This window comes from Lepidochelys kempii, chromosome 24 (genome assembly GCF_965140265.1).
Source record: "Lepidochelys kempii isolate rLepKem1 chromosome 24, rLepKem1.hap2, whole genome shotgun sequence".
Lineage (NCBI taxonomy): Eukaryota > Metazoa > Chordata > Testudines > Cheloniidae > Lepidochelys > Lepidochelys kempii.
Window position 1 is genome coordinate 3,946,129 of NC_133279.1, and position 21,007 is coordinate 3,967,135.

The 21,007-nt window shown below is 54.1% G+C and overlaps 1 protein-coding gene across 1 annotated transcript; it reads left to right on the forward strand.

Annotated features, from left to right (window-relative positions):
• Positions 1–1,108: 1,108 nt before the first annotated feature.
• Positions 1,109–20,747, forward strand: CRABP2 (cellular retinoic acid binding protein 2). The gene is made up of 4 exons (XM_073322542.1): positions 1,109–1,333; positions 15,145–15,323; positions 16,998–17,114; positions 17,878–20,747. The coding sequence occupies exons 1-4, from the start codon at positions 1,264–1,266 to the stop codon at positions 17,926–17,928; spliced, it is 417 nt and encodes a 138-aa protein (XP_073178643.1). The 5' UTR covers positions 1,109–1,263; the 3' UTR covers positions 17,929–20,747.
• The last annotated feature ends 260 nt before the right edge of the window (positions 20,748–21,007 follow it).

The window sequence follows — 21,007 nt, forward strand, 5'->3', positions numbered from 1 at the left end:
TGATAGCCCATCCAAAGTGACAACTCTTTACATAATGTGCATGATAATGATAACCCCTGCATTCTAGTCCCAACTCTGCCACTGATCTGCTGGGTGACCTTGGGCATGTCACTTCCCAGTCCTCTCCCGGTGCCTCAGTTTCCTTATTGATAAAACAATTCTTTAAACCCTTCAAGCTCTATGGATGAGAAGTGCTATATAAGAGCTAGGTATTGGTATTAACGAGTCTAATCTCACCCTCCTTGTCTGTCCTAATCGGTATGTTCCCTAAGGGCCAGATTCTGCTGTAAATTAAATCAGTGTAAATCTGGACTAGCTCTCAACTACAGTGGAGAGACTGGTTACAGAGGAGCAGCCGTGTTAGTCTGTATTCGCAAAAAGAAAAGGAGGACTTGTGGCACCTTAGAGACTAACAAAGTTATTTGAGCATAAGCTTTCACGGGCTACAGCTCATTGTGGGATTTACGCAGATGCATTCCCATCCCATGCCCGAGGAGCCCCCAGTCACCAGGCTGGCATTGCCCCTGCATTTCCACGGATTTCAATCCAGACTTTCCACTCAGCGACCCGGGCGTTGTTCCAGGTGGATGGCGTGTGCCGCTGAGACTTTCCGAATCTAGGTGGAAATGGCATTGCACCGCTGACAGGAGCGGTGGGCCCAGAGGAGAGGAGATGGCCCAGGCTGGGTGGGATGGGGATGCATGGCCCGGGCCAGAGTCAGGGGGCTGTGAACATGGAGGAATAGACAGAGTGAGTCCGGGTTGCTTCCTAACTGGGCAGGCAGGGAAAGTCCAGCTGTTTAAAGTGACACCCAAACGGAATTTTCTTTTGCAGGGGGTGTGTGGGGGCGGAGGGGATCAGTGGCTCCCCCCCAGACAGGTGAGCCTGGAGACATTTTCTCTCCTCCCAGAGGCCGGGGGGGGAGGGACTAGACAGAGAGGCTGAGCAATGCCATGACACATAAAGGGATGGGGGAGAAAGCGCCGGAGAGCAGAGGGAGACAGGAGGCTCCTGTGTGGGGCAGCCCGGAGCAGACAGCGGAAGCCTCATTAGGAGACAGAGAGAGAAGGGGGTGGGGGTCCATCAGCCAGGGGTGGGGGGAAGGGGCGCCAGGTCCTTTATCAGGCTAGGGGAGAGCAAAGGGGCCAGGAGGTCAGTAGGGAACTAGCCCGTGCAAAAGCTCTGCCCCCCATCACCCCCCCAGGTGCTGCTCGGTGCATTGCTCTCTCCCCACCCGGCTGCTTTGCCTGCTCCCGATTCGAGATGCCCAATTTCTCCGGCAACTGGAAGATGAAGCACTCGGAGAACTTCGAGGAGCTGCTGAAAGCTTTGGGTGAGTCGGTGGGAGCTCTGCGCCCCCCCACCACCACCCCCGCGGATCCCTGAGCACCTGCCCCCTCTTTCCCCCAGATCCCTAAGCACCTGCCTCCTCCTCCCCCCGGATCCCTGAGCACCTGCCCCCCCCCCGATCCCTGAGCACCTGCCCCCACCCCCCGGATCCCTGAGCACGGAGGCCAACCCGAGCCTGGGGGTGGGGGGAAAGAAATAACCGATGACTCAGGGTGAGGTGAGACGAGCCAGCTGCTCGAAATGAACCCGGCATCACCCCCTGGGGCAGGGAGCGGGCTGGCTCCTTGGAGCGCATCCAGACATGGGCTCTCGGAAGGGTGTAGGAAACTGACCCGCCGGGCCCGCATTCTGATCTCACTCCCGCTGGCCTAAATCCGGAGTCACTCCACCACTCACGGCTGCTTCGGCTGGCCTCAGTGGAGTTGCTCTGGACGTTCTCTGGTGCCCCTGAACGGAATTGCTCTGGGTTGACACCAGGAGTCAGGCTGCTGAGTGGTATTGCTCTGGATTTACGCCGGACCTGGAGTAACTACACTGAGTACATTGGCTCTGGATTTACACTCGGAGGAACGGAGACCAGAAATCCAGCCCTGAGCTCTTATAAGTATCTGGGAGCTACTGTACTTCTCTTTGATTTCCCCTGGTGTAAATCTTGGAGTCACTTCGGTGGAGTGGCTCTGAATTTACACGGGAGTAACGGAGATCAGGATCCGGCCCCAGGGTGGAACTGAAGGGAGCCTGTCGGTGGATTATACCGAACCTCAGGACTCATGGGTGACTTTGAGCAACAATGGGCCTGATTCTCCTGGCAAACTGGTGTAAATCAGGAGTAGCCCTTGAAAAATCACTGGGGAGTGAGTGGAGAATTGGCCCAGTGACTATTGTAATGGGGACTAAACTGTCTGACGGGGGCAGGGAATTTTTTTCCTTCTCTTCACCTCTTTTTTTCTGGTTCTGTCCTTCAGCCTCCCTTTCCAGTGCCCTTCTCACACCAAGCACCCTGCCCTGTCTGATCTACCAGGCAGCAGCAGCAGGAGACAGTCAGGTTGGGACTGGCCCTGTTGCAGATCATCCCCTTGGGATGCCGGCTGGACCAGCTGGGAATCGAACTGGAATTCTCCCCCAGGGGAGGCAGAGCCCAGTGCTACCCTCTGGCCGTTTGCTGCCATGCATGGGTGCAGGGTGCTCAGCCTAGCACCCAGGGAGGGTCTGTCTAGCCTCAGCTCTGATCCCCAGCCGGCTTCTTCTCTCCTGTGCACCCCATCAGCACTGGGGCGGGAGGAAGATGGGACTTTCCAGCCAGCCCCACATAGCTGCAGAGGAAGTGAGTAAATGCTGAGTGGGGCGAGCATGCGAGGGAGCGACGCACTCTCGGATGGGCTCATGACGGGCTCAGTGATGAGCTCAGCCTATGACTTTGGGAGCATGTGGCTCTGTGCCTCAGTTTCCCCCATCGAACGACACTGCTTCCTAGAGGGGGTTGTGAGGCAAAACGAATTGGTGCTTCGATTCTGCAGAGAGGGGTGGGGTAAAAAAAAACCTGCGATACTGTAGGGAGGGGGCAACTGGATCCAGCGTTCAGGGGTGTGCCGAGATCTGGGGTCCTGGCACGGCTCATTAGCCCCCTTCTTGTTATATCTGTGAGGTTTCAGTTGGGGTCGCAACTGCTCCTCCCCACTCAGCCCCTCTAAAGTCTAGGGGCTCCAAGGAGGTGGGGGGGGGAGTGTGCTGCTTCCATTTCGTGCCCCCTGCCACCATAGACAATACTCTCCCTGCTTGTTGGTTGTTATAGACTCAGAGACTTTAAGGCCAGAAGGGACCATTGTGATCATCTAGTCTGACCTCCTGCCCATCGCAGGCCACAGACCCTCACCCACCCTCTCCTGTAACAGGGGGATTGTAGGGACTGTGTGGGTGATCGGGGAGCACCTGTAACAAACAAGCAGGAGCCAATGTGAAAGCCCCTTTAGATAGCGAGCTATAATCCTCCCCCCATGCCATATATGGGCTGTAGCTCTTGGCACCCGCTCTCGGGCCTTCATTGCTGGATGCAGTTTGGGAAGCCGCATGTGTCCCTGCAGAGCAGGAGGGTGCTCCAGGCTGGGACCGAGGGGTTTGGAGGGCAAGAGCGGGATCAGGGCTGGGGCAAGGGGTTGGGGTGTGGGAGGGGGTCAGGGGTGCAGGCTCCAGGCAGTGCAGGAGCAACGGCATGTCCCTGCTCTGGCTCCTACATGGAGGCCTGGCCAGGCAACTCTGCATGCTGCCCTGTCTGCAGGCGTTACCCCTCCAGATCCCATTGGCCATGGTTCCCGCCAATGGGAGCTGTGGGGGCAGCACTTGGGGCGGGGGCAGTGTGCAGAGCCCCTTGGCTGCCCCTACATGTAGGAGCCGGAGTGGGGACATGCCGGAGTCATGGTATGCATGGAGCGGGACAAGCCCCTGACCCTGCTCCCCAACTGGAGCTCCGGAGCAGGGCAAGCCTTGGACCCTGCTCCCCAGTGGGTGCTTGAGGGCCAGTTTGAAATATCTGAAGGGCCAGATGCAGCCCCCGTGCCATAGTTTGCCCACCTCTGGTCTAGGCAGATTGTTCCTAGAGGATAGCGCAATGGGCTGGTGTTTAGGAGACCTGATGTCTAGTCATGCCTCTGTAAGTGGCCTGGTGGGTGACCTTGGGCAAATCATGTCGCAGCTCTGTGCCTCAGTTTCCCCATCTATAAGGTGGGGCTAATGATGTTTATCTCCTTTGCAAAATGGTTGGTGAGCTACGGCTGAAAAGTGCCAAGGGGATGAGGAGGAGTTCTTAAGTGGCTGTGCTAACAGGATCCCCGCATATCTTTGCTCTTTGAGAAGCCCCCTCTGTGAGGCAACTGCTGGTCACGTGAGAGGGGGCCCTGGTGCCTTTGTGTTGTTGGCCACGCTATAAGTGCTGCTGGTTGGGTCGGCTGTGGTTGTTGGACCCTGGAGTTCTGGATCTGAAAGGTGTGAGTGTGGTGGCACTAAACGTCTGTGAGCTTAAAACCTGCATCAGAGCGATAGGAATAAACCTGACCAGGTGATCTAGCCACTGGTGACCAAGGAGCACGGCACATTAGCCTCGGTGGTACAACGCATCCCACCCCAGGTACTTACGGGTGAGTCTGTCTCCACCGCACTCAAAGACTGGGGCTCACCTGGGTCAGCTGATGTGGGCTCATGGCACTTGGGCTGAGGGCGATAAAAGAGCAGTGTAGCCATTCAGGGCCTGGCTGGAGCCTGGCCTCTGAGACCCTGTGAGGGGAAACTGACCGTCTACCCTGCAGTTTTGAGCCCCACAGCCCGAGCCCAGTGAGCTCGAGTCAGCTGACCAGAGCTCCGAGACTCGGTCCCCTCCTCAAGAGCTGCACTGAAGTGGGGGCAGCTGGCTCAGAGCCCTTGGGGCGGGGGCATGTGCAAGCTTGTAGCTTGTGCAAGGTGCGTGTGTATAAGGTGGGGATGGGGGGCAGGAAGAGCATTCTTAAAGACACAGGCGCCCCGCCCTCCAAAAAAGTCTGTGCTGGGAGTGGCTGTGTGGGAGCTGGGATCCAGGCTGCTGCAACGGGGCAGGAGATGCCAAGCTGTGTGTGAAGCCAGCCTGGCTTGGGGGTCCTTCCAGAAGGAAACAATTAGTGAGGAAAGCTTGGGGTGGGGTGGGAGTGTGTGTGGGTGTCGGGGGGATGTTGTAGGGCAGGGGCATCTGGGCTCCTGGTGTCACCCTGGGAATTTAAAATTGGGGAAACCCCTTGCTCCAGGGCTAGTGAGGTCTCAAGCGTCTTCCACAGGATCCGGCCCCTTAAAGGTGAAATGGCCCCGGGTGTAAGAAAATGCCTTTCGGGTCAGATTTCCCAGCCCTAAGCATTCAGGAGCATCCACTGGGGAACAATGGAGAATATTCCCCTTCCCGCATTGGAGAATAATGAAAAAATCCCCTCCTCCTCCCTCCCTCCACCACTGGAGAACAATGGAAAGACCCCCTTCCCCCACTGAGGACAAAGGAAAATGCCCTCCCCCTCACTGCGGAGAACAATGGGAGCTGCTGGGTTCTGGGCCTTTTGGAGAATCTGTCCTGAAATACAAAAGTCAGTGACCAGCCCAGCTAGATTCCTCCCAAACCCTCACCAGGCAGTGGGGCGAAACAGCCCCCATTGCCAGAGCTCGCCCGCTCTCCCCTCCGCTTGACCCTGTCTTGGTGAAACGAGAAGCGAGGGGAGCAGAATATTTTCCAGGTTAGAGGATATGTAACAAATACTTCAGTATAATTATCACTTACTTATGTTTCATTTGGTTCTCTCCCCCCACAACCCCCCCTTCCCTGTCTCCGAATTGCCGACGCTGAAACTCACAGGCGCTGGAGAAACCTTAGAGGAAATATAAATCTGCCAGCTGATCGAGTAAATCTTGGGCTTTCCCACAAAACCAACAGGGGTCCCGACTTTTATCAGGTGCGGGATTTCACTGGCATCTTAGCAGCACTAAACAAAGCTGATCGCTCCTGGCACCTACTGGTTTGTGGGGGGACTGGCTGGCTATAAAGGGGACACTCAAGATAATAAGCCATAAAATTTAAAGATCGGACTTGCTTCCCAGGCTTTTGCTAAGGTTAGGTAGTTGAACTTGGTTAGTTGGTTTCCTCCTTCCTTTGTTTCTAGTCGATTTCGCTTCCTGAAGTAGTAAACCGCTGTTGTGTGAGGGTCTCTGAGGCAGCCCAGGCCAGGTGTAAATGTTGCAAACTCTGGGATTTATGAGGGTCACTTGCAATGCACGAAGTCAAGATTTCGAAAAGTCACAATTGTTTGTTCGATCTCGGTGCCCAGTTGTGGGGAAGAGGGGCCGCTAAAACATCCCGGCCAACCCTGCAAGTTTGAAAGTCATGAGAACTAGTGAGATTGACAGAAACATTCATGAGATTTTTAAAAATGATAATCTTTGCTTTCTGGTGTCTGAACTTTTAGGGTAATGTCCACTTTCCTTTTTCAAGCTTCTTCCTGCATGCATGAGGGCTAGGACCTTTTTTAAAAATGAAAGCTGAGGTCCTCACATGACTCCAGGAGCTGGGGCTTTAAGCAGAACACCTAAGGTTGTGCTGCTTGTGATAAAAATCACAAGGGTTGGCCATGCTGCTAAAGAGACCTGATCTCCCTCCCCTGCCACACTCGCAGAGTGAGCAGTTCTTTCTGCAAATCATTGAACTGGGATGTCACATCTGGGTTTGAATTCACCCAGACGTGCAGGGAGCTCACCCTCACCAACTTGTAACTTGTTCAATCCAGCTGCAGAGCAGAATAGAAAGCCTCTAATTATTGGTTGAGACCAGTCTCTGGCTGAGCTGAGCTTTCTCAGAGAGGCACATAGGAATTACCAGATTGGGCCAAACCAGTGCTTCCATCTAGCCCAGTATCCTGCCTACAGTGGCCAGCTGCAAAGAAAACTCTACTGGACATTCATGGGATAACCTACCCACAGAGAAACTTCCCTCCCTGATGCCTGAGGATTTATATCCAAAGTTTCCTCTTTTAAACCCTTCCCATTATAACTCTGGATGTTCTCATTATCCATATATGTGCCCAGTCCTCTCAGCTCAGCTCTTGGCCTCGGCCGTACGTTGTGGCAGTGAGTTCCACAGGCACCAGCGTGGGTCATGTGGCATTGCCGAGATGCACAAGAATTGTCTGGTTTCTGCCCCCTGGAAATGGTGAGGGTGGGGGGCACAAACCAAACATCTTGGGAGCTACGGCTCAGAAGCCAGCGCTGAATTTCCTTGCTCCAGGGAGAGAGGTTGGCACCCTTAACCCGAGCCCCTAACCTGGTGCCCCAGCACAATACGTGGAATGCAACGGGAACAATGACCTATGCACGAGGTTTGGGCAGCTTCCAGGGCATTGCATTGCTCGGAGACAGGCCCGTATTGTGAGGAGATGGGAATGCTGAACAATGGTGGGGCGGTCTATTCGGCTGGCAGCGCTCACGCCTTGGCTCCTGGGGCATCAGACTAGGAGAAGAAACAGCCAAGAATTTGAACTGTGGCCTTCTGCACCCAAAGGGTGGCCCTGCTTCTGCACTGCGATCTCTCTGACTAGTCGGGGAACAATGCAGCTGTTCCCGTGAGCCGGGCCTCCTGTTCTGTACAACCTGGATCTTTGCTAGCCCATGATCGGGATTCCGGGCCGCTGTAGCGTGACCAAGTCATTGCTGGTTGGAGTAAACCAGATAATGACGGGGCCAGCGGCAGGGCTGGGATTTGCAGCTCCGTTGTGTCCCGGGCCGCTCATCAAGGCGCTGTGAAGACTTTGGCTCAGTCTGTAGCTAAGTGCAGACGGAGCGATGACCTAGTACCTTTTTAAGGCCATTCGGGGTGGATAGAGTCTGGCAGCAGCAGGGAGAATGACATCCCGTTGCGTCCGGGACCCACGGCAGGTGAGCGCCAACGAGAAAGCAGCAAGAGGCAGATTTTTAGGAGCTGCACTGTTGCCTCTGAATCGCGGCTTTGGTTTCCTTCTCCAAGACCCAAGCAGCGGGTGCATCGGTCAGCTGGGGGCAAAGCTGCCCACTCCACCCTCCAGTTTGCAAGAATAATCCACGCTCTATGGGCTAGGTTTTACATGGGGAGTCCCCCGACGTCTCTGGGCCACGGAATCACAGGCAGGCTGGATGCTGACCTGCTGGGTGCCCCAGGGGAAAGCCACTGAATTCCACACTTCCCCCATCTGTAATGTGGAGCTAATCAACCTCGCCCCGCCCAGGGGCTGTCTTGTCAGACGGTGAGCTCTCTGGGGCAGGGATCATCTCTCGCTCTGTTGGTGCAGCCGTGGCAAAATGGAGCCCTGATTGCGGGCAGATATGTCACCGTGATAAACGTTTGGGGAAAACCCGTCACCTCCCCCTCTGCTTCCCGTGTCACTGACTGTCTCTTCCCCTGCAAGATCAGAGGGACATTAGGCCCATCTCTCCTCCCCTAGTCGGGGATGGTCAGCAGGCAGCTCAGGCTAACCAGTCAATATATAGCAGCTCACATCTTTGCACTGATAAAGGCTGGTCTTGTGGTGCAAGACCCTGGCCCGGGGCTCAGGAGACCTGGGTTCTATTCTCTGCTCTGCCCTGGATTCCCTGTGTGACCCTCATCAAGTCACTGTATTCTGATGTGCCTCAGTTTCCCTCTTCTGTAAAATAAGAACCAGCCTTCTCTTACTCTGGTTTCACTTCAGAGCAGTGGGAAGAGAGCAGGGCTGGGGCTCAGGAGAGTGGGATTGTGTGACTGGCCTGTTGGATGACGCTGTGTGGGCCACTTTGGCCCTGCGTGCCTCAGTTTCCCCAGCTGTAAAATGGAGAGAATGACACTGACTTCCTTTGTAAAGCGCTTTGAGATCTATGGCTTGAGAGCTTTATAGAAGAGCCAGGGGGAGTTGTATGTGTTGTTTTGTCTTCTCTATTTAGATGGCAAACTCTTTGGTGCAGGGCTGTCTCTTGCTGGGTGTCTATGCAGCGCCAGGCACCGTGGGGCTCGGATCTTGACCGAGGCCTGTCAGGCACTACTGTACTAGCTATAATAAAGAGTTTACCCATCCCTAGCATGGAGCATCTTGCTGGCTGGATTGCCGGGATCTGTGTCTCCAGGACGTTCCCCTCTCTTATTTTTCCTTATTCAGCAAATTTATCCCATGAACAGCCAAGCCCTGAGAGCAAATAACGGAGAGGAATTTAAACTCCAGCTGGCACCCAAACAGAGCATCCACGGTGCTGCTTTGCAGCTGGGGTTGTTATATCTCTGCAGCACGAGGCTCCGTCATGGAAAGTCAGGGCTCTGATCCTGCCCTAATAAGCCTCACAACTGGGGACTTGAGAACCCACCTGTCTGGGCATTGCAGAGGTGGGTGTATGGGAGTAGCCTCATTGTGCAGAGAGGGGAACTAAGTACATAGATTTGGCCTACCCTTTCTGAGAGGTGGTGTGAAGAGTGGGTTCTGTTTCAACCTACCCATTTTCCTGTGGATCTGACTGTTCTGGAGATGATCTGACACCCTCCTTTGCCTGTCTAATGTCTTTGTCACGCAAGATAAATTCTCTTTCCATCCATAATAAGCTTTTATCCATGGATATCCCATCATTTTCTGAGCATTAAACTTCCCAGCTGCCTGGGAAGGTGTCTCAGTATCATTACCGCCTCTGTACGGCTGGCAGAAGGGAAATCGAGGCAGAGAGAGGGAAAAGTGACTTGCCCCAGGCCATGCAATGAGTCAGTGGCAGAGATGGGATTAGAACTCAGAGCTCTGGTCCCAGCTGCTGGTTTCACTCCTCATTAGATGCCAACTGTTCTCTGCTCCCCACACCCCCACAGCCACAGCTAGCAATGCAGGGGGCAAAGTAACACAGAGGATATTCTAGGCTGTTTACAAGCCCTTCTGCCTACCGCAGCCCGGATCCTCAGCTGGTCGGTGGTGCTGTTCTGATTTACACCGGCTGGGGATCTGATTCGGTCTTGCACTCGCTTACCCCTAGCCCAAGAAGCCGGGGGTGGAACAATCACTCTCTTTAACCCCTCAAGCATCAGCATCATCTGCCTTCTCCAACTGCAGAGCCACTTGGCTCCTGTGTCTCACGCTCCCCTCCCCAAACTATTAGTGACTCAGCATCCGGAGCAGCCTGTTGGATCAGACCCTCTCTCTCCCCATGCCTGGTGCCAAAGGACCATCAGCCGGCCAGCCAGGGGCAATGTATCCCGAGGCTGGCGCTGCGTTCTCCGGCGGGTCGCCCCAGCCCGAAGGGAAACGCAGCCTCTTGGAGGCGTCTGGAGTGGGGCCAGCTCCCGGAGCAGGAGCGCTGGGGTGGGCAGGGAGCATTTTGCGCTCGGAGAAGCTGGATCTGGTCCTGTCATGAGCTGCAGGCTGTGTGTGTACGCGGGAGATCCTACATTCCAAAGCCTGCCCGCCCGCATCCCGTTCTCCACCCGGGGTCAGGAGTCCAGGAGAGGGGGGAGTCTAGGGGCCTATGCTGAGGTCCTCTTCAGTGCATCTAAGTGGGTTTTGTGCTGGTGGGAGCGTCCATGTCGGCAGCTCAGGAGTCCTCGGTTACTCACTGTAATAAGGGGGTCAAAGGCAGAAGCCGTATGGCTTTCCCCCAGCCCCTGGGTCCCAGCCCTGGGAAGCCCCCCATCCATCTGCTGAGACAGCTAACATGGGGGTGGCACCATTCTTAGCAGGCCTGGGGACATTTGTCCCTGAGGAACCAAGCTGAGACCCAGCAAATTTGCTCCATGTAGGTCACTAGTTCTCCATCTCTTCTGTACCTACCCCACCGCCCCATCTAGCTGGCATCCCCCTTCTCCTTAGCCATGGGGGAAGAGCAGGAGCGTTGTGACCCCCCGACACTATGTGTTCTGCTCCCCATGGGCTGAGAGCCCCTGACCCAGGCTGCAATCCCACCCACCGTTCATGTCACATGGCCCACAGGGCTGAGACCCAGAGAACTCACTTCATGCAGCCCCCGGAGGCAGGATGTGAGACGACACCTGGGATGTTCTAGGGAGTGCCTTAACTCCTGGCATCGAGACGCGAACCTGAGCATCTCTGATCCCATCTGCGCTGCATGGGCATCCCCACAGGGCGGCCCAATGCCCTGCCTCAGCATGCACTGGGCTCAGGGCAAGATCCGGGACCGATTCTCTAGGGGACAGCCTCTGTCTTGGTTACCCTGAAGTCCTGGTCAGGCTAGAGTGGGCTGTTTCCCAGAGGTTACAACAGTGTCCGTGGGGCCAGTCTCCTTGATCTTCAGACTCGGTGAGCCTGGTTCTCAATCAGAATCACACCCCTCTGGTGGCATATAGGGGCTGCAAAGTAGGTGATGCCTTGAGAATCCCTCTGCACTGGGGATCTGCCCAGCTTGTGTGGAGCTTGTGAAAAGGTCTTGCACCCTCCCTGCATCCAGTCCCTGGCACAGGGGACAGATCAACGGTGTGGCCGGAGCAGCTCTGATACAGAGGTGTCTGAAAGCAACATCCCCTGAGCCATCCAGCCCCCCGCCAGCTCACACTTTGCATGAACTGAGGCAAAACCAACCCTCTGCAACAACTGCTTCCAGAGCTCTCGGCCCGGCACCGGGGTCTCTGAGTGTGGAATAGCATTGCTAAGCCCAACACCGGGGTGCATGTGGAAAATATTCAGAGCTGGTGCGGGCAGTCTGCTCTGGAGGGTGTCTCAGAGTCTGTGCATGGCTCTGTTCAACGTCTCGATGTCAGATGACCTGGAACTGTTTTTAGTCACCTCCGTAGCTGGGAGTGGGGGGCGGTATCTTTGCAGCCCTCTGGGTTCAGGGGCTAGTTCTCACCCTTTGGCATAGTTGTTATGCTCAGGAGAGGCTCCCGGGCTGGAAGAGCAGGGAACGATGCGGGCCAGGATTGAGGGGCATTGGCAGAGCTGTAGGTGGGGAGCCCAAGATTGGAACAGCAGGGTGGGTGTTGAGAGTCACAATGGAGGGACAAATAGATGCAGACTACCATGGTGGAAGGGGTTGTCCTGCCTCCCCTAACGATGGTAGCTAGGTTGACGGAAGCATTCTTCTATTGACTTCGCTGTGTCTACACTAGGGGTTTGGTAGGTCGACCTAAGTTTTGAGTGTAGATCAGGCCTGAGTCTCATGTTATCACAGGACTCCAGGGGCTGGGGATTTAAGAAGAGCTACAGCTATCTGGAGACTTGGCAATGCTATAACACAGGTCACAGAATCTCAGCCAGTGCCTGCCCGATAGCCTTGTCTGCTGGGGGAAATTCAAATGGATTAACCAAAAGTGCACATTTAAACCAGATTAAACCCCGCTGTAGACTCTCTCATTCAGAATAAAAACAGCCTTAATTTGTGTTAGTTTAATTCACTTCCAAAGTGCAGAATTATCCTGGAATTAAATCACATTTATTCTGTACTAGGATGTCTATTCCGGTCAATTTCCCTGTGTAGACAAGCCCTGGGCATGCAAAGAGGCTGTTGCATTGGGGAAGGAGCCCAGGGGAACAGCAGAGCAATGTGGTGTGGAGGACAGAGGGGCCCTGGGACTGGAGCGGAGGACAAAGGAGGGGAGTGCATGGAGCAGGGATGTCACATAGCTTTCTGAGAAGACAAACCGGCCCTTTGGTTCCTGGGACATCAAAGCTTCCGTCTCACTCCCTGCTTGCCGGAGGGGGGAGGCGGAGTCTCATGATGGATGATGGGTTCAGCGAGGCTGTTTGGTAAGCAGGGGGGCTCATTATGACTGGGTAACGAGGAGGCACTAGACTCTGAGTCTTATTTACACTGAGGCCCCTTTGCTGTACTCTGGCGACTTCACTTATACCCATTTTAAGGCCCTTTTAGCTGGTTTAAGAGGCCTTGGTGTAACCAAGAATCAGGCCCTTATTTTTATAGGGTGCCCAGGGTTAGCGACCTGTTTTATCCAAAGTGCTGAGCACCTGCAACTCGATGCACCTCACAAAATCAGGCCCCATGCATCTCAGGCTCAGCACTTAATGTAAGAGGCTGCTTCTGAAAATCTGGGCCTTGACTGCTCTCTGCCTCAGTTTCCCCCATCTGTAAAATGGGGACGGTGCTATTTCCCTACCTCTCAGGGCTTAAAAAGTTAATGTAATCGTGTCTGGAAAGTGCTTGGAAGATGGAAATGTGCTCAGGTTTCTGTTCTGGACGTTAGTCCGAGTTCTCAGGCGTGGCTTCATTGTACTTGAGCACAGGGGCGCTAGGGGGCGCTGTGCAGCAGGGAGCGGGGTGGGTGACTCAGTAGGGGGCACTCTTCCCTATGTGTCAGTGCTGAGCCCAACTCCCCAGCTCGATGCAGGTGAGATGGTGCAGATGAGATGTAAAACAAGACCCGTCCTGCTTCTGGCTACTCAGTATCCTATAGCCCTTTTCACAAGCCTTGTTGTCAAATTCCAGTCATGGTGGCTGTACTGGCTTCCCTAAAATTCCCCCTGGAGTTTTGTTGAGGTGGAGTATTTTCCCTCACTTCCACTGAATTGCTGTGAGGTGTAACATTGCTGTGAGCTGCTAAAGCGTAGACATGGCCCACCCCAGAAGTGGCTGCATTTCCGTGCAGGTTGAGTGAGCCCTGTGCAGCATTGCTGCATGTTGTTAAACAGCTGCCATGTTCCACCCCAGACATGGCCCCAGTGCACTGGCAAGTGAAGCAGTCCAAGTATATCCATTACCCTGAGATCATGCAGGATAAAAGACGATCTGTTACATGCCAGAATTGTTATTTTTATGACCTAACATCATGAAGCAATTTTTACAAGAGGACTAACCTTACCACGCCCTTAATGAAACCACAGCAATCTCTGTTTGCATCAAATAATCAATGAGCCCCAAAATAAAATAAAGTAAAAACTGGCAGCCTCTGGAACTTGGAACAACTTCAGGTTTCAAAAGAGCCTTTTCAGAAACAATAAAACATTCCCAGAGGGAGAGATCATTACTTCCCTTCTTCCCCTCGGAGAGTCACTTAACCTCTCTGGGCTGGGTTCATGCCGATGTAGAATCCCAGCTGTTCGAGGGCTTGGGAGGATTTAGGGTCAGATGGCTTGGCTTGACCCAAATGTAACAGCCACGCTCCCTAGCTCTTGTCATCCAGTAGATTCAAAGCCTTTCACGAAGGAAGTCAGTTTCATTACCCCCCACTTTTATACCTGGTGAAACTGAGGCACAGAGAAGGGTAGGGACACACTCAGTGTTGGAGCTAGGAACAGAACCCAAACCTGCTGTTTCTCAGGCCAGTGTGCTACCCACTAGGCTGCGCTGCCTCTCCTGTGCAAATTAGCAGTGACCCCATTGAAGTGGATGGTGTTTACATGGATGAAGTGCAGCATAGCCTTAGGTTCTGTTTTTTGAATGGCTAATAGGGGTTTGAATCAAGGGCTAGTGGATTGTTAGGCAAATAAAGAGAAACCCAGCGTCCTCGGATCCGTTACTAACCCCTCGATCTGCAGCACCGTCCCGGGCTTCGGGCGTTCTGCAAGCTGCAGGGAGGAGCTGTATGGGTTCCCACCGCCAGCTCTGCCCTGAGGGCTAACAAAGCCCTCATTCTCCCACAGTGCAGGGTGAGCTGTCCCCAGAGGAAGGTGACATCTCTTTGTCTAGGACTAGATCCCCCTTGTTGTCTTTGGCAGACCGCGCGTCTTCTCACATTTCCCCCTCTCCGTCTCTTGTGCAGATTAAGTAACGTGGCGACAAGAATTCTTTCTCCCACCCCATTTTCCGCCCCCCTCAGGTTTCTACTGTAACATAGCTGCTGTTGTGTATGTTGCCACTGCCCCCTACTGGAGAGAATTTGGACCGATCAACATTGTCTCATAAACCCTCTACTGCTACTGGGGATTCTCCTTTAGTGCAGGTGGCTCAGGAGCACTTGAGTTCTGTCCCCACTTACTATTTGTAGTATAATTGCTCCTAGAAGCTCCAAGTGAGACTAAAGCCCCCATCATGCCAGGCGCTGCACAGACAAAGACGGCTTCTGCCCCAAGGACTTCAGTCTTAACAGACAAGGAAGAATTATGAGCCTTATTTTTACAGATGGGGGAAACTGAGGCACAGAGCGAGTTGCCCAGCGTTAGTTGGTGGCAGCACTGGGAATTGAACGCTTATGTCCTGAGTCCCAGTCCAGTGCTTTGATCCCCTAGCCCAACTTATTTCTGCTATGCATGGCAGCCTGAAAGACGTGAAGCAGGGAGCCCCCACCCTAGTGGGCAGCCTGTCCCTCTTTCCTGCTGAAGGCCTGCACTAGAGGGTCTGACGCCGTCTCCTTTGCAGGCGTCAGTGTGATGCTGAGGAAGATCGCGGTGGCTGCAGCCTCCAAGCCAGCCGTGGAGATCAAGCAAGACGGCGAGACCTTCTATATCAAGACCTCTACCACGGTGCGCACCACCGAGATCAACTTCAAGATCGGGGAAGAGTTCGAGGAGCAGACTGTGGACGGGCGCCCCTGCAAGGTAGGGCGAGCTGCTCCGGGCAGCTGGGGCTGCACGGCCCCTGCATTTTGGAGCTAAGTCCCCTTTATTTTATTTGGGGGAGGGGGGGAAGCAGAGAGAGATCCCTGGATAGCTCAGGCCTTGGCTGAGGGGCTGATCCTACCCCCATGGAAGTCCCAGGCAAGACCCCCATGAGTCCAGTGGTGGCAGGAGGGCGCCCAGCTGGCCACCGCTTTGCTCCTGCTAATGGGGAGGCGATAAAGAGTCCCTTGGGTGTCCTCTCGGTGGCGTAGGAATACCCGTGGTAAGTGATGAGTCACAAGATGGCGTCCCAGAAGTCAAGGAAGCTCAGGCCTGAGCCTGTAGCGTGAGGGTCAAGTTCTTCGCCGTGGCCCAGCCTTTGTTGCTTCTGTTAATGGGGTGGAGGAAAATAGTCCCTCTGGTAACCATGCCGATGGGGCAGGGATACCCCTTGGGGAGTGCTGAGTCACCAGAGGGCATCCCACATCCTCAGAAGAGGGCTGATCCTGTGCCATAAGGGCCATGTCCTCTACAACCGCTCAGCCTTTGCCTCTGCTAACGAGGAGGGGTCAAATAGTCCCTCGGGGAGCCGTGGTGGTGGCGTAGGGATCCCCAGTTAGGAGGGACACATCACAAGATGGTGTCCCGGCGGAGGATAAAAGCGCCGCCCGGGAGGGTGATGGGTCACGAGTTGGCGCCGTAGAAGCCCCAGCGCAAGGGTGGCAGAGGCCTCCTCGTGCCTCGTCCCGTGATCCTCCTGGCTCCCATCTCCAGGCAGCGGAGACGCTAATAAATATCCAAGCAAACTTCCCTCCTTAATCAATACGGGGGAGACGCTTCTGAGCCTGGCCAATCCCTGTTGCTATTTACCTCCTCCCGCTCGTCGTATGCAAAGACCCTTCTGTGCACTCCCTGCCAGGACAAATACGACAGGGGTTTCCCCACTGTGTCCCGGCTTGGCTTCTTTCTTGGGGACTCTGAGCCTTGCCGGGTGGCTGCCCCGTCTTTGGCCATGAGCTCTGGGGAGGTTTTCGTCACATCACCCCCGCTGCGGTCTTGGGGGAGATCTACCTGTTCTGGTTTATGCCCCTGATCAAAGTGTTTTAAAGGGGCAGCTTGCTCAGCGTGACACATACACAACCCTGAACTCCAGCTCTTGCTGTGTGACACCCCTCGGGTCCCGGTCTCAAACTCGGTGTGACACACACGGAACAAGTGCTAGACACATGCACACACATCTGGACTCTGACTCACTGTGTGTCCCACACACAGTCTGGATTGCAGTCCCTTGGTGTGACACCACACACACGGGCTAAGTGTCAGACAGACACACACACACACACTGGATTACAGTCGCTCACTGTGACACACACATGCACTCCTGCCTCTGCAGCGAGCAGCCCGTTCCCTCCTCCTGAAGGGGCGAGGGCTCCTTTCTTCCTCGCCATCCCATCCCGCCCCCCAGCGCCCCTCCGGGTGACAGATGAGCCCACGCAACTGTCAGACCGCACTAGAGTGTGGAACAAATTGCCAGTTTCTCTCTTGTCACGGGCTGGGCCTGCCTAGTGCATGATGGATGAGCCTTGTCTGCCGCTGGGCTAGTAGGGGCGTGGTGGAGGCTTTGGGATTTAAAATGCGGTTGCACTGATCTTCTCCATTCTTTCTTCCTTCCAGAGCCTGGCCAAATGGGAAAGTGAGAACAAAATGGTCTGTGAACAAAGGTTGCTGAAGGGGGAAGGGCCCAAGACCGCCTGGTCCCGGGAAATGACTAACGATGGAGAACTCATTCTGGTAGGCTGGCCTCTGCGTGCAAAGGGTTAAATGCTCCCCACTGCCCCCCGTTGCTGTGAACCCCCTTTGCTTTCTGGTGCAGGGTGGTTAAGCTCCAGCTGCGAGTGCAAGGGTTGCCCATGGAGTGAATGCCTCTGTCTACACTACAGCTGCAACAGTGTTTTGTAACCAGCTTGTGACGCTTTCGTCTGAGCGGTGGCCATCTGGGTCACCTGTGTTTGTGGGTTGGCGGCCTGGCTGGTGCATTCTGGGGCAGCCTGGGCAGCGATCCCATAGTGCCCCAGGAGAGAGTGCCCGGGGCACCTGCATCGCCTGAAGCAATGCATTTTGGGAAGAAGGAGGCCCAACCCAACTGGTTGTACTGGGAGAGGATCCTGCCTATACTGCAAACAACCAGTGTGCTGAACTGGCCAGGGCTTTCCAACAGCTCCCCGCCCAGAGACTCCATCCCAGGGGTCACGTCGCACCCAGTGCATGCTGGGACAGGACTTTGGAAGAGGGGCAGGGTCTGACTCCAGTATCTTGCACCTTGTGCAGTCGTTTACACCCGCACTCCCCAGCTGGCACTGGTGTAAATGGCTGCCCGAGGTGCAGAGGTGACAGGACATAGGGCCCTGGGTTGGGGGGGAGGGTGTTAGTCCATGCTGTGCTGTGCACCCGGGTGGGCTTACACTGCAGTGTAAACGCACTCTCAGTGACCCGGCTCTGAGTAGTCGTCTCTGGTGTCTGCTCCCTTCGTTCATTTCCCCTCTTGCTGTTCCAGACCATGACAGCCGACGACGTGGTCTGTACGAGGATCTACATCAGGGAGTGATACGCCCCGCTGGGCAGCGGAGGGTACTCCTGGCACCACCCCCTTCCCACTCGTCAATTGCAGTCTCTCCGCCGACCTTCAGTAACTGCTCCGCCGGACTCCAGAGTATCCCGTTTACATGATGCAGGCTAGCGGTGCCGCTCCACTTCGTATTCCACTATCAGCCGGTCTCGTTCTCCCCCCCCCAGCCTCTCTTTGTCCATGCACAGATGGTTTAAGACAGCCCACAGAGCAATGTGAACTCCTCCCAGCCCCTCGTCCAAGTGGGTGACACAGAGGGTCCCCATGTATTCATCCCCACCTTGGCTAGAGATGGCGCTAACAAAGCTGTCACTCCCAGCGACAGCGGGTTTGCCTGGTTTGTGCCATGATGGGGAAGGGGCTCTCTCTCAGCCAGCTCACAGTGGGCCCTGGAGAATGCTCACCTTGGTCTGTGCTCCGCTCAGAGATGGCTCTGAGCCAAAGCCCGCTTTCCATCAGCTCCGGTGGGCTTTGGATCAGGCCCATGTGCTGAGCAAACCTGGCAGCCCAGGACTTGCTGGGCTGAAGGTTCTGCTTTGTCACTTCTGGACGATTTTGGGGCCCCTGGAGTATGAGCCGGGTTGAGACAATGAGAGCCACTCCTCACTGATTTAGCCAACAGCTGCCGAAATGCCTGGCAGTTCCGAGACACATCTGCATTTCCAGGCGCTGTATCCCCAAGGCCTGATTCTGGGTTATTCCATTCCTGCACATGGAGCCGGGATGTGGGGGAATGGGTTAAGATGGCTTTGGCCTCCTCATATTCTGGTGCTGTGCCCAGCCCACGGTGTAAGTTAGAGCAGCCCCAGGGCTGCTCTTCATTGTGCTCTGCCCCCATAGCCTCCCAGATGTAGGGAGTACCTGTAGAGCACTGCATGCTGGCAACACCCCAATTTCCGCTTCTCTGGGAGCAGGGCTGGTGGAGAGTCCTTACCCCAGCTCCACACCAGCCAGGGAGGCCCTCTGACAGTTGCACTGGTTTAACTAAAGGCGTGAATTTAAACCGGCACAAACCCATTAGTGGATGCTTTTAAACCGGAATAAGAGCATCCACAGGCAGGGGTTTGCCCTGGTTACAGTGAACTGGTTTTAAAACCGATTTCAGTTCAACTGGTGCAACTTTCCCGTGTAGACAAGATCTTCGTTCTCATGGGACAAACAGCTTAGCAGCTGTGCGCTAAGGAGATCAGATTCCCTTCTAGAGTGGGGCTGAAGCTACTTATAGGGCAGAACCCAAAGGCACCTGGATTGTAGAGTGACGTGCTCTGAATGTACTTGAACTGTGGGCAAATGGAGCACTGATTTTCATGCCCCTGCATTATTTGCTCTCTCTCTGGATGGAATTTACCTCTCTGTAACCCACCTTGACAGGTGCTTTGTCCTCCCCTAATAGGAACTGCCCATCCCAAAGGCTCAGATATTCCAATCCTGGCTTCAGTTCCCACATGTGACCCATATCAGGTGATCAATACCAGGAGCTGCATAGGATGGGTTCCCCCCCCGTGTGAAACATATCAACAGACACAACATTTCAGGTTTTCATTTTAAAAAAAATCATTTTTCAATAAAACCTCAAATGTTTGAACAATTTTTTCCCCAAATATTTTCATTGCATTGAAAAGCCCTTATCCACAGCACATGGGGAATGTCCCGCTGGGCACATTTCAGGGCTCTCTTGTGGTTTTATATGTGCCACCAAAAACACCATTCAAAATGGAGTGTCAATGAGTGAATTGGTGCATTGCCTTTGAGCCGGCCTTGTCTTCGGAGGTACATTACACCGGGGGGGGCAGGCAGTGATTTTAGCTTGGCCTCTGCAACACCTGGTTGACATTTGGGGAAAAAGAAGGGTTGTTTCTTTTTGTTGTGGTCAAGAAATGGCCTTTTTTAATGGCCAATTGGAGTGACAAATCGTTCATTTAAATTTTTTTCCCCCGTGTTACAGTAGAATCCCTAATTGAGACTGAGGAGACCATAAAATTGAAAAGTTTGTAAAACCGAGCCTCTCCAAATGACAGTAGGTACTCTGTGTAAATGACAGTATGGTACAATGCACCCAGAGCTTAAGGGGGCCTGACAAAAGTGTAGGTGGGTAGGAGGGTCTATCACAACCTGAGAGCAGCAGCTTTGGTAAGACAGTGCTTAAAGTGCGCCCCCTCCGTGACCCTGCTCAATTAAAAAAATATTTGGGGCCGGGTTTACGCCCCCTGGCAACCTTCTCCTCTTCAATCACTGCTTTCTTGTTGTCCTGCAGACCATCTGCAAAGTGGTTCCCGGTGCACTGAAGTATCGGAATTGGATGGGACTTGTTCTTCATTGACTTGGTTCACATAACTGGTCCTTTGGAGGGCTGGGCTTTGTAAAATTAACATTATGCTGCGTTGCATGTGACTTACTGCGTAGGCTTGTGCATAGGGGTAATTCACCCCCTCTGAGACACCTCCCCCTCCCGCATCGCATCCCTCTGGACAGCAAGAGTTTCAAGTTTCAAGGTGGAAAGTGTTTTTTGTTTTTTTTTAAAAAAACCTGGCATTGATTTTATTTTATACAGAATATTTTTTCATATTCCCGTAGGAAGCAGCTGTAACCTAGTTGAGATGCATTCCTCTTCCCGTGTAGGGCCTTGTGCTTTCTCTCTCCTCTCTCAGTCGTTGCAACTTTTACTGAGTATTTATTTGTTAATATTTTATTAAAAAGGAAACCGTGAACAAGCCTGTCTCCTGTGGGTCTGCGCAGCATTGGATCTTGCCTGGAACACAATGTCCTTCCGACCCAACTCTCTCTAATAAACGGTTGATGAACGTATGCCTTGTCCTGGTCATTCCTGGAAATCACTGGGGGAGCGTGAAATTCACCAGCTCCGCTTGCCCTCTTTCCGGGAGCCTTGATGCCTCTTTACACAATTCTGGCAGCATCACGTATAGTGATGACTTATGGCTAGGGGGGTGGTGTAAAAGCTGCCAAGGTGACCAAAGCCTGGAGTCTTGTGGAAGTAGATAGGTCAGGATGGGCTGGCCACTCCCAAGGGCTCCAAGGTCTGATCTCCTGTCACCTGCCG

Excerpts from the sequence above, each read along its gene's own strand:
- CRABP2 (XM_073322542.1), top strand. The coding sequence starts at position 1,264 with ATGCCCAATTTCTCCGGCAACTGGAAGATGAAGCACTCGGAGAACTTC. Across the intron at positions 1,334-15,144 it reads GGAGCTGCTGAAAGCTTTGG|GCGTCAGTGTGATGCTGAGG; the intron begins GTGAGTCGGTGG and ends TCTCCTTTGCAG. Across the intron at positions 15,324-16,997 it reads TGGACGGGCGCCCCTGCAAG|AGCCTGGCCAAATGGGAAAG; the intron begins GTAGGGCGAGCT and ends TCTTCCTTCCAG.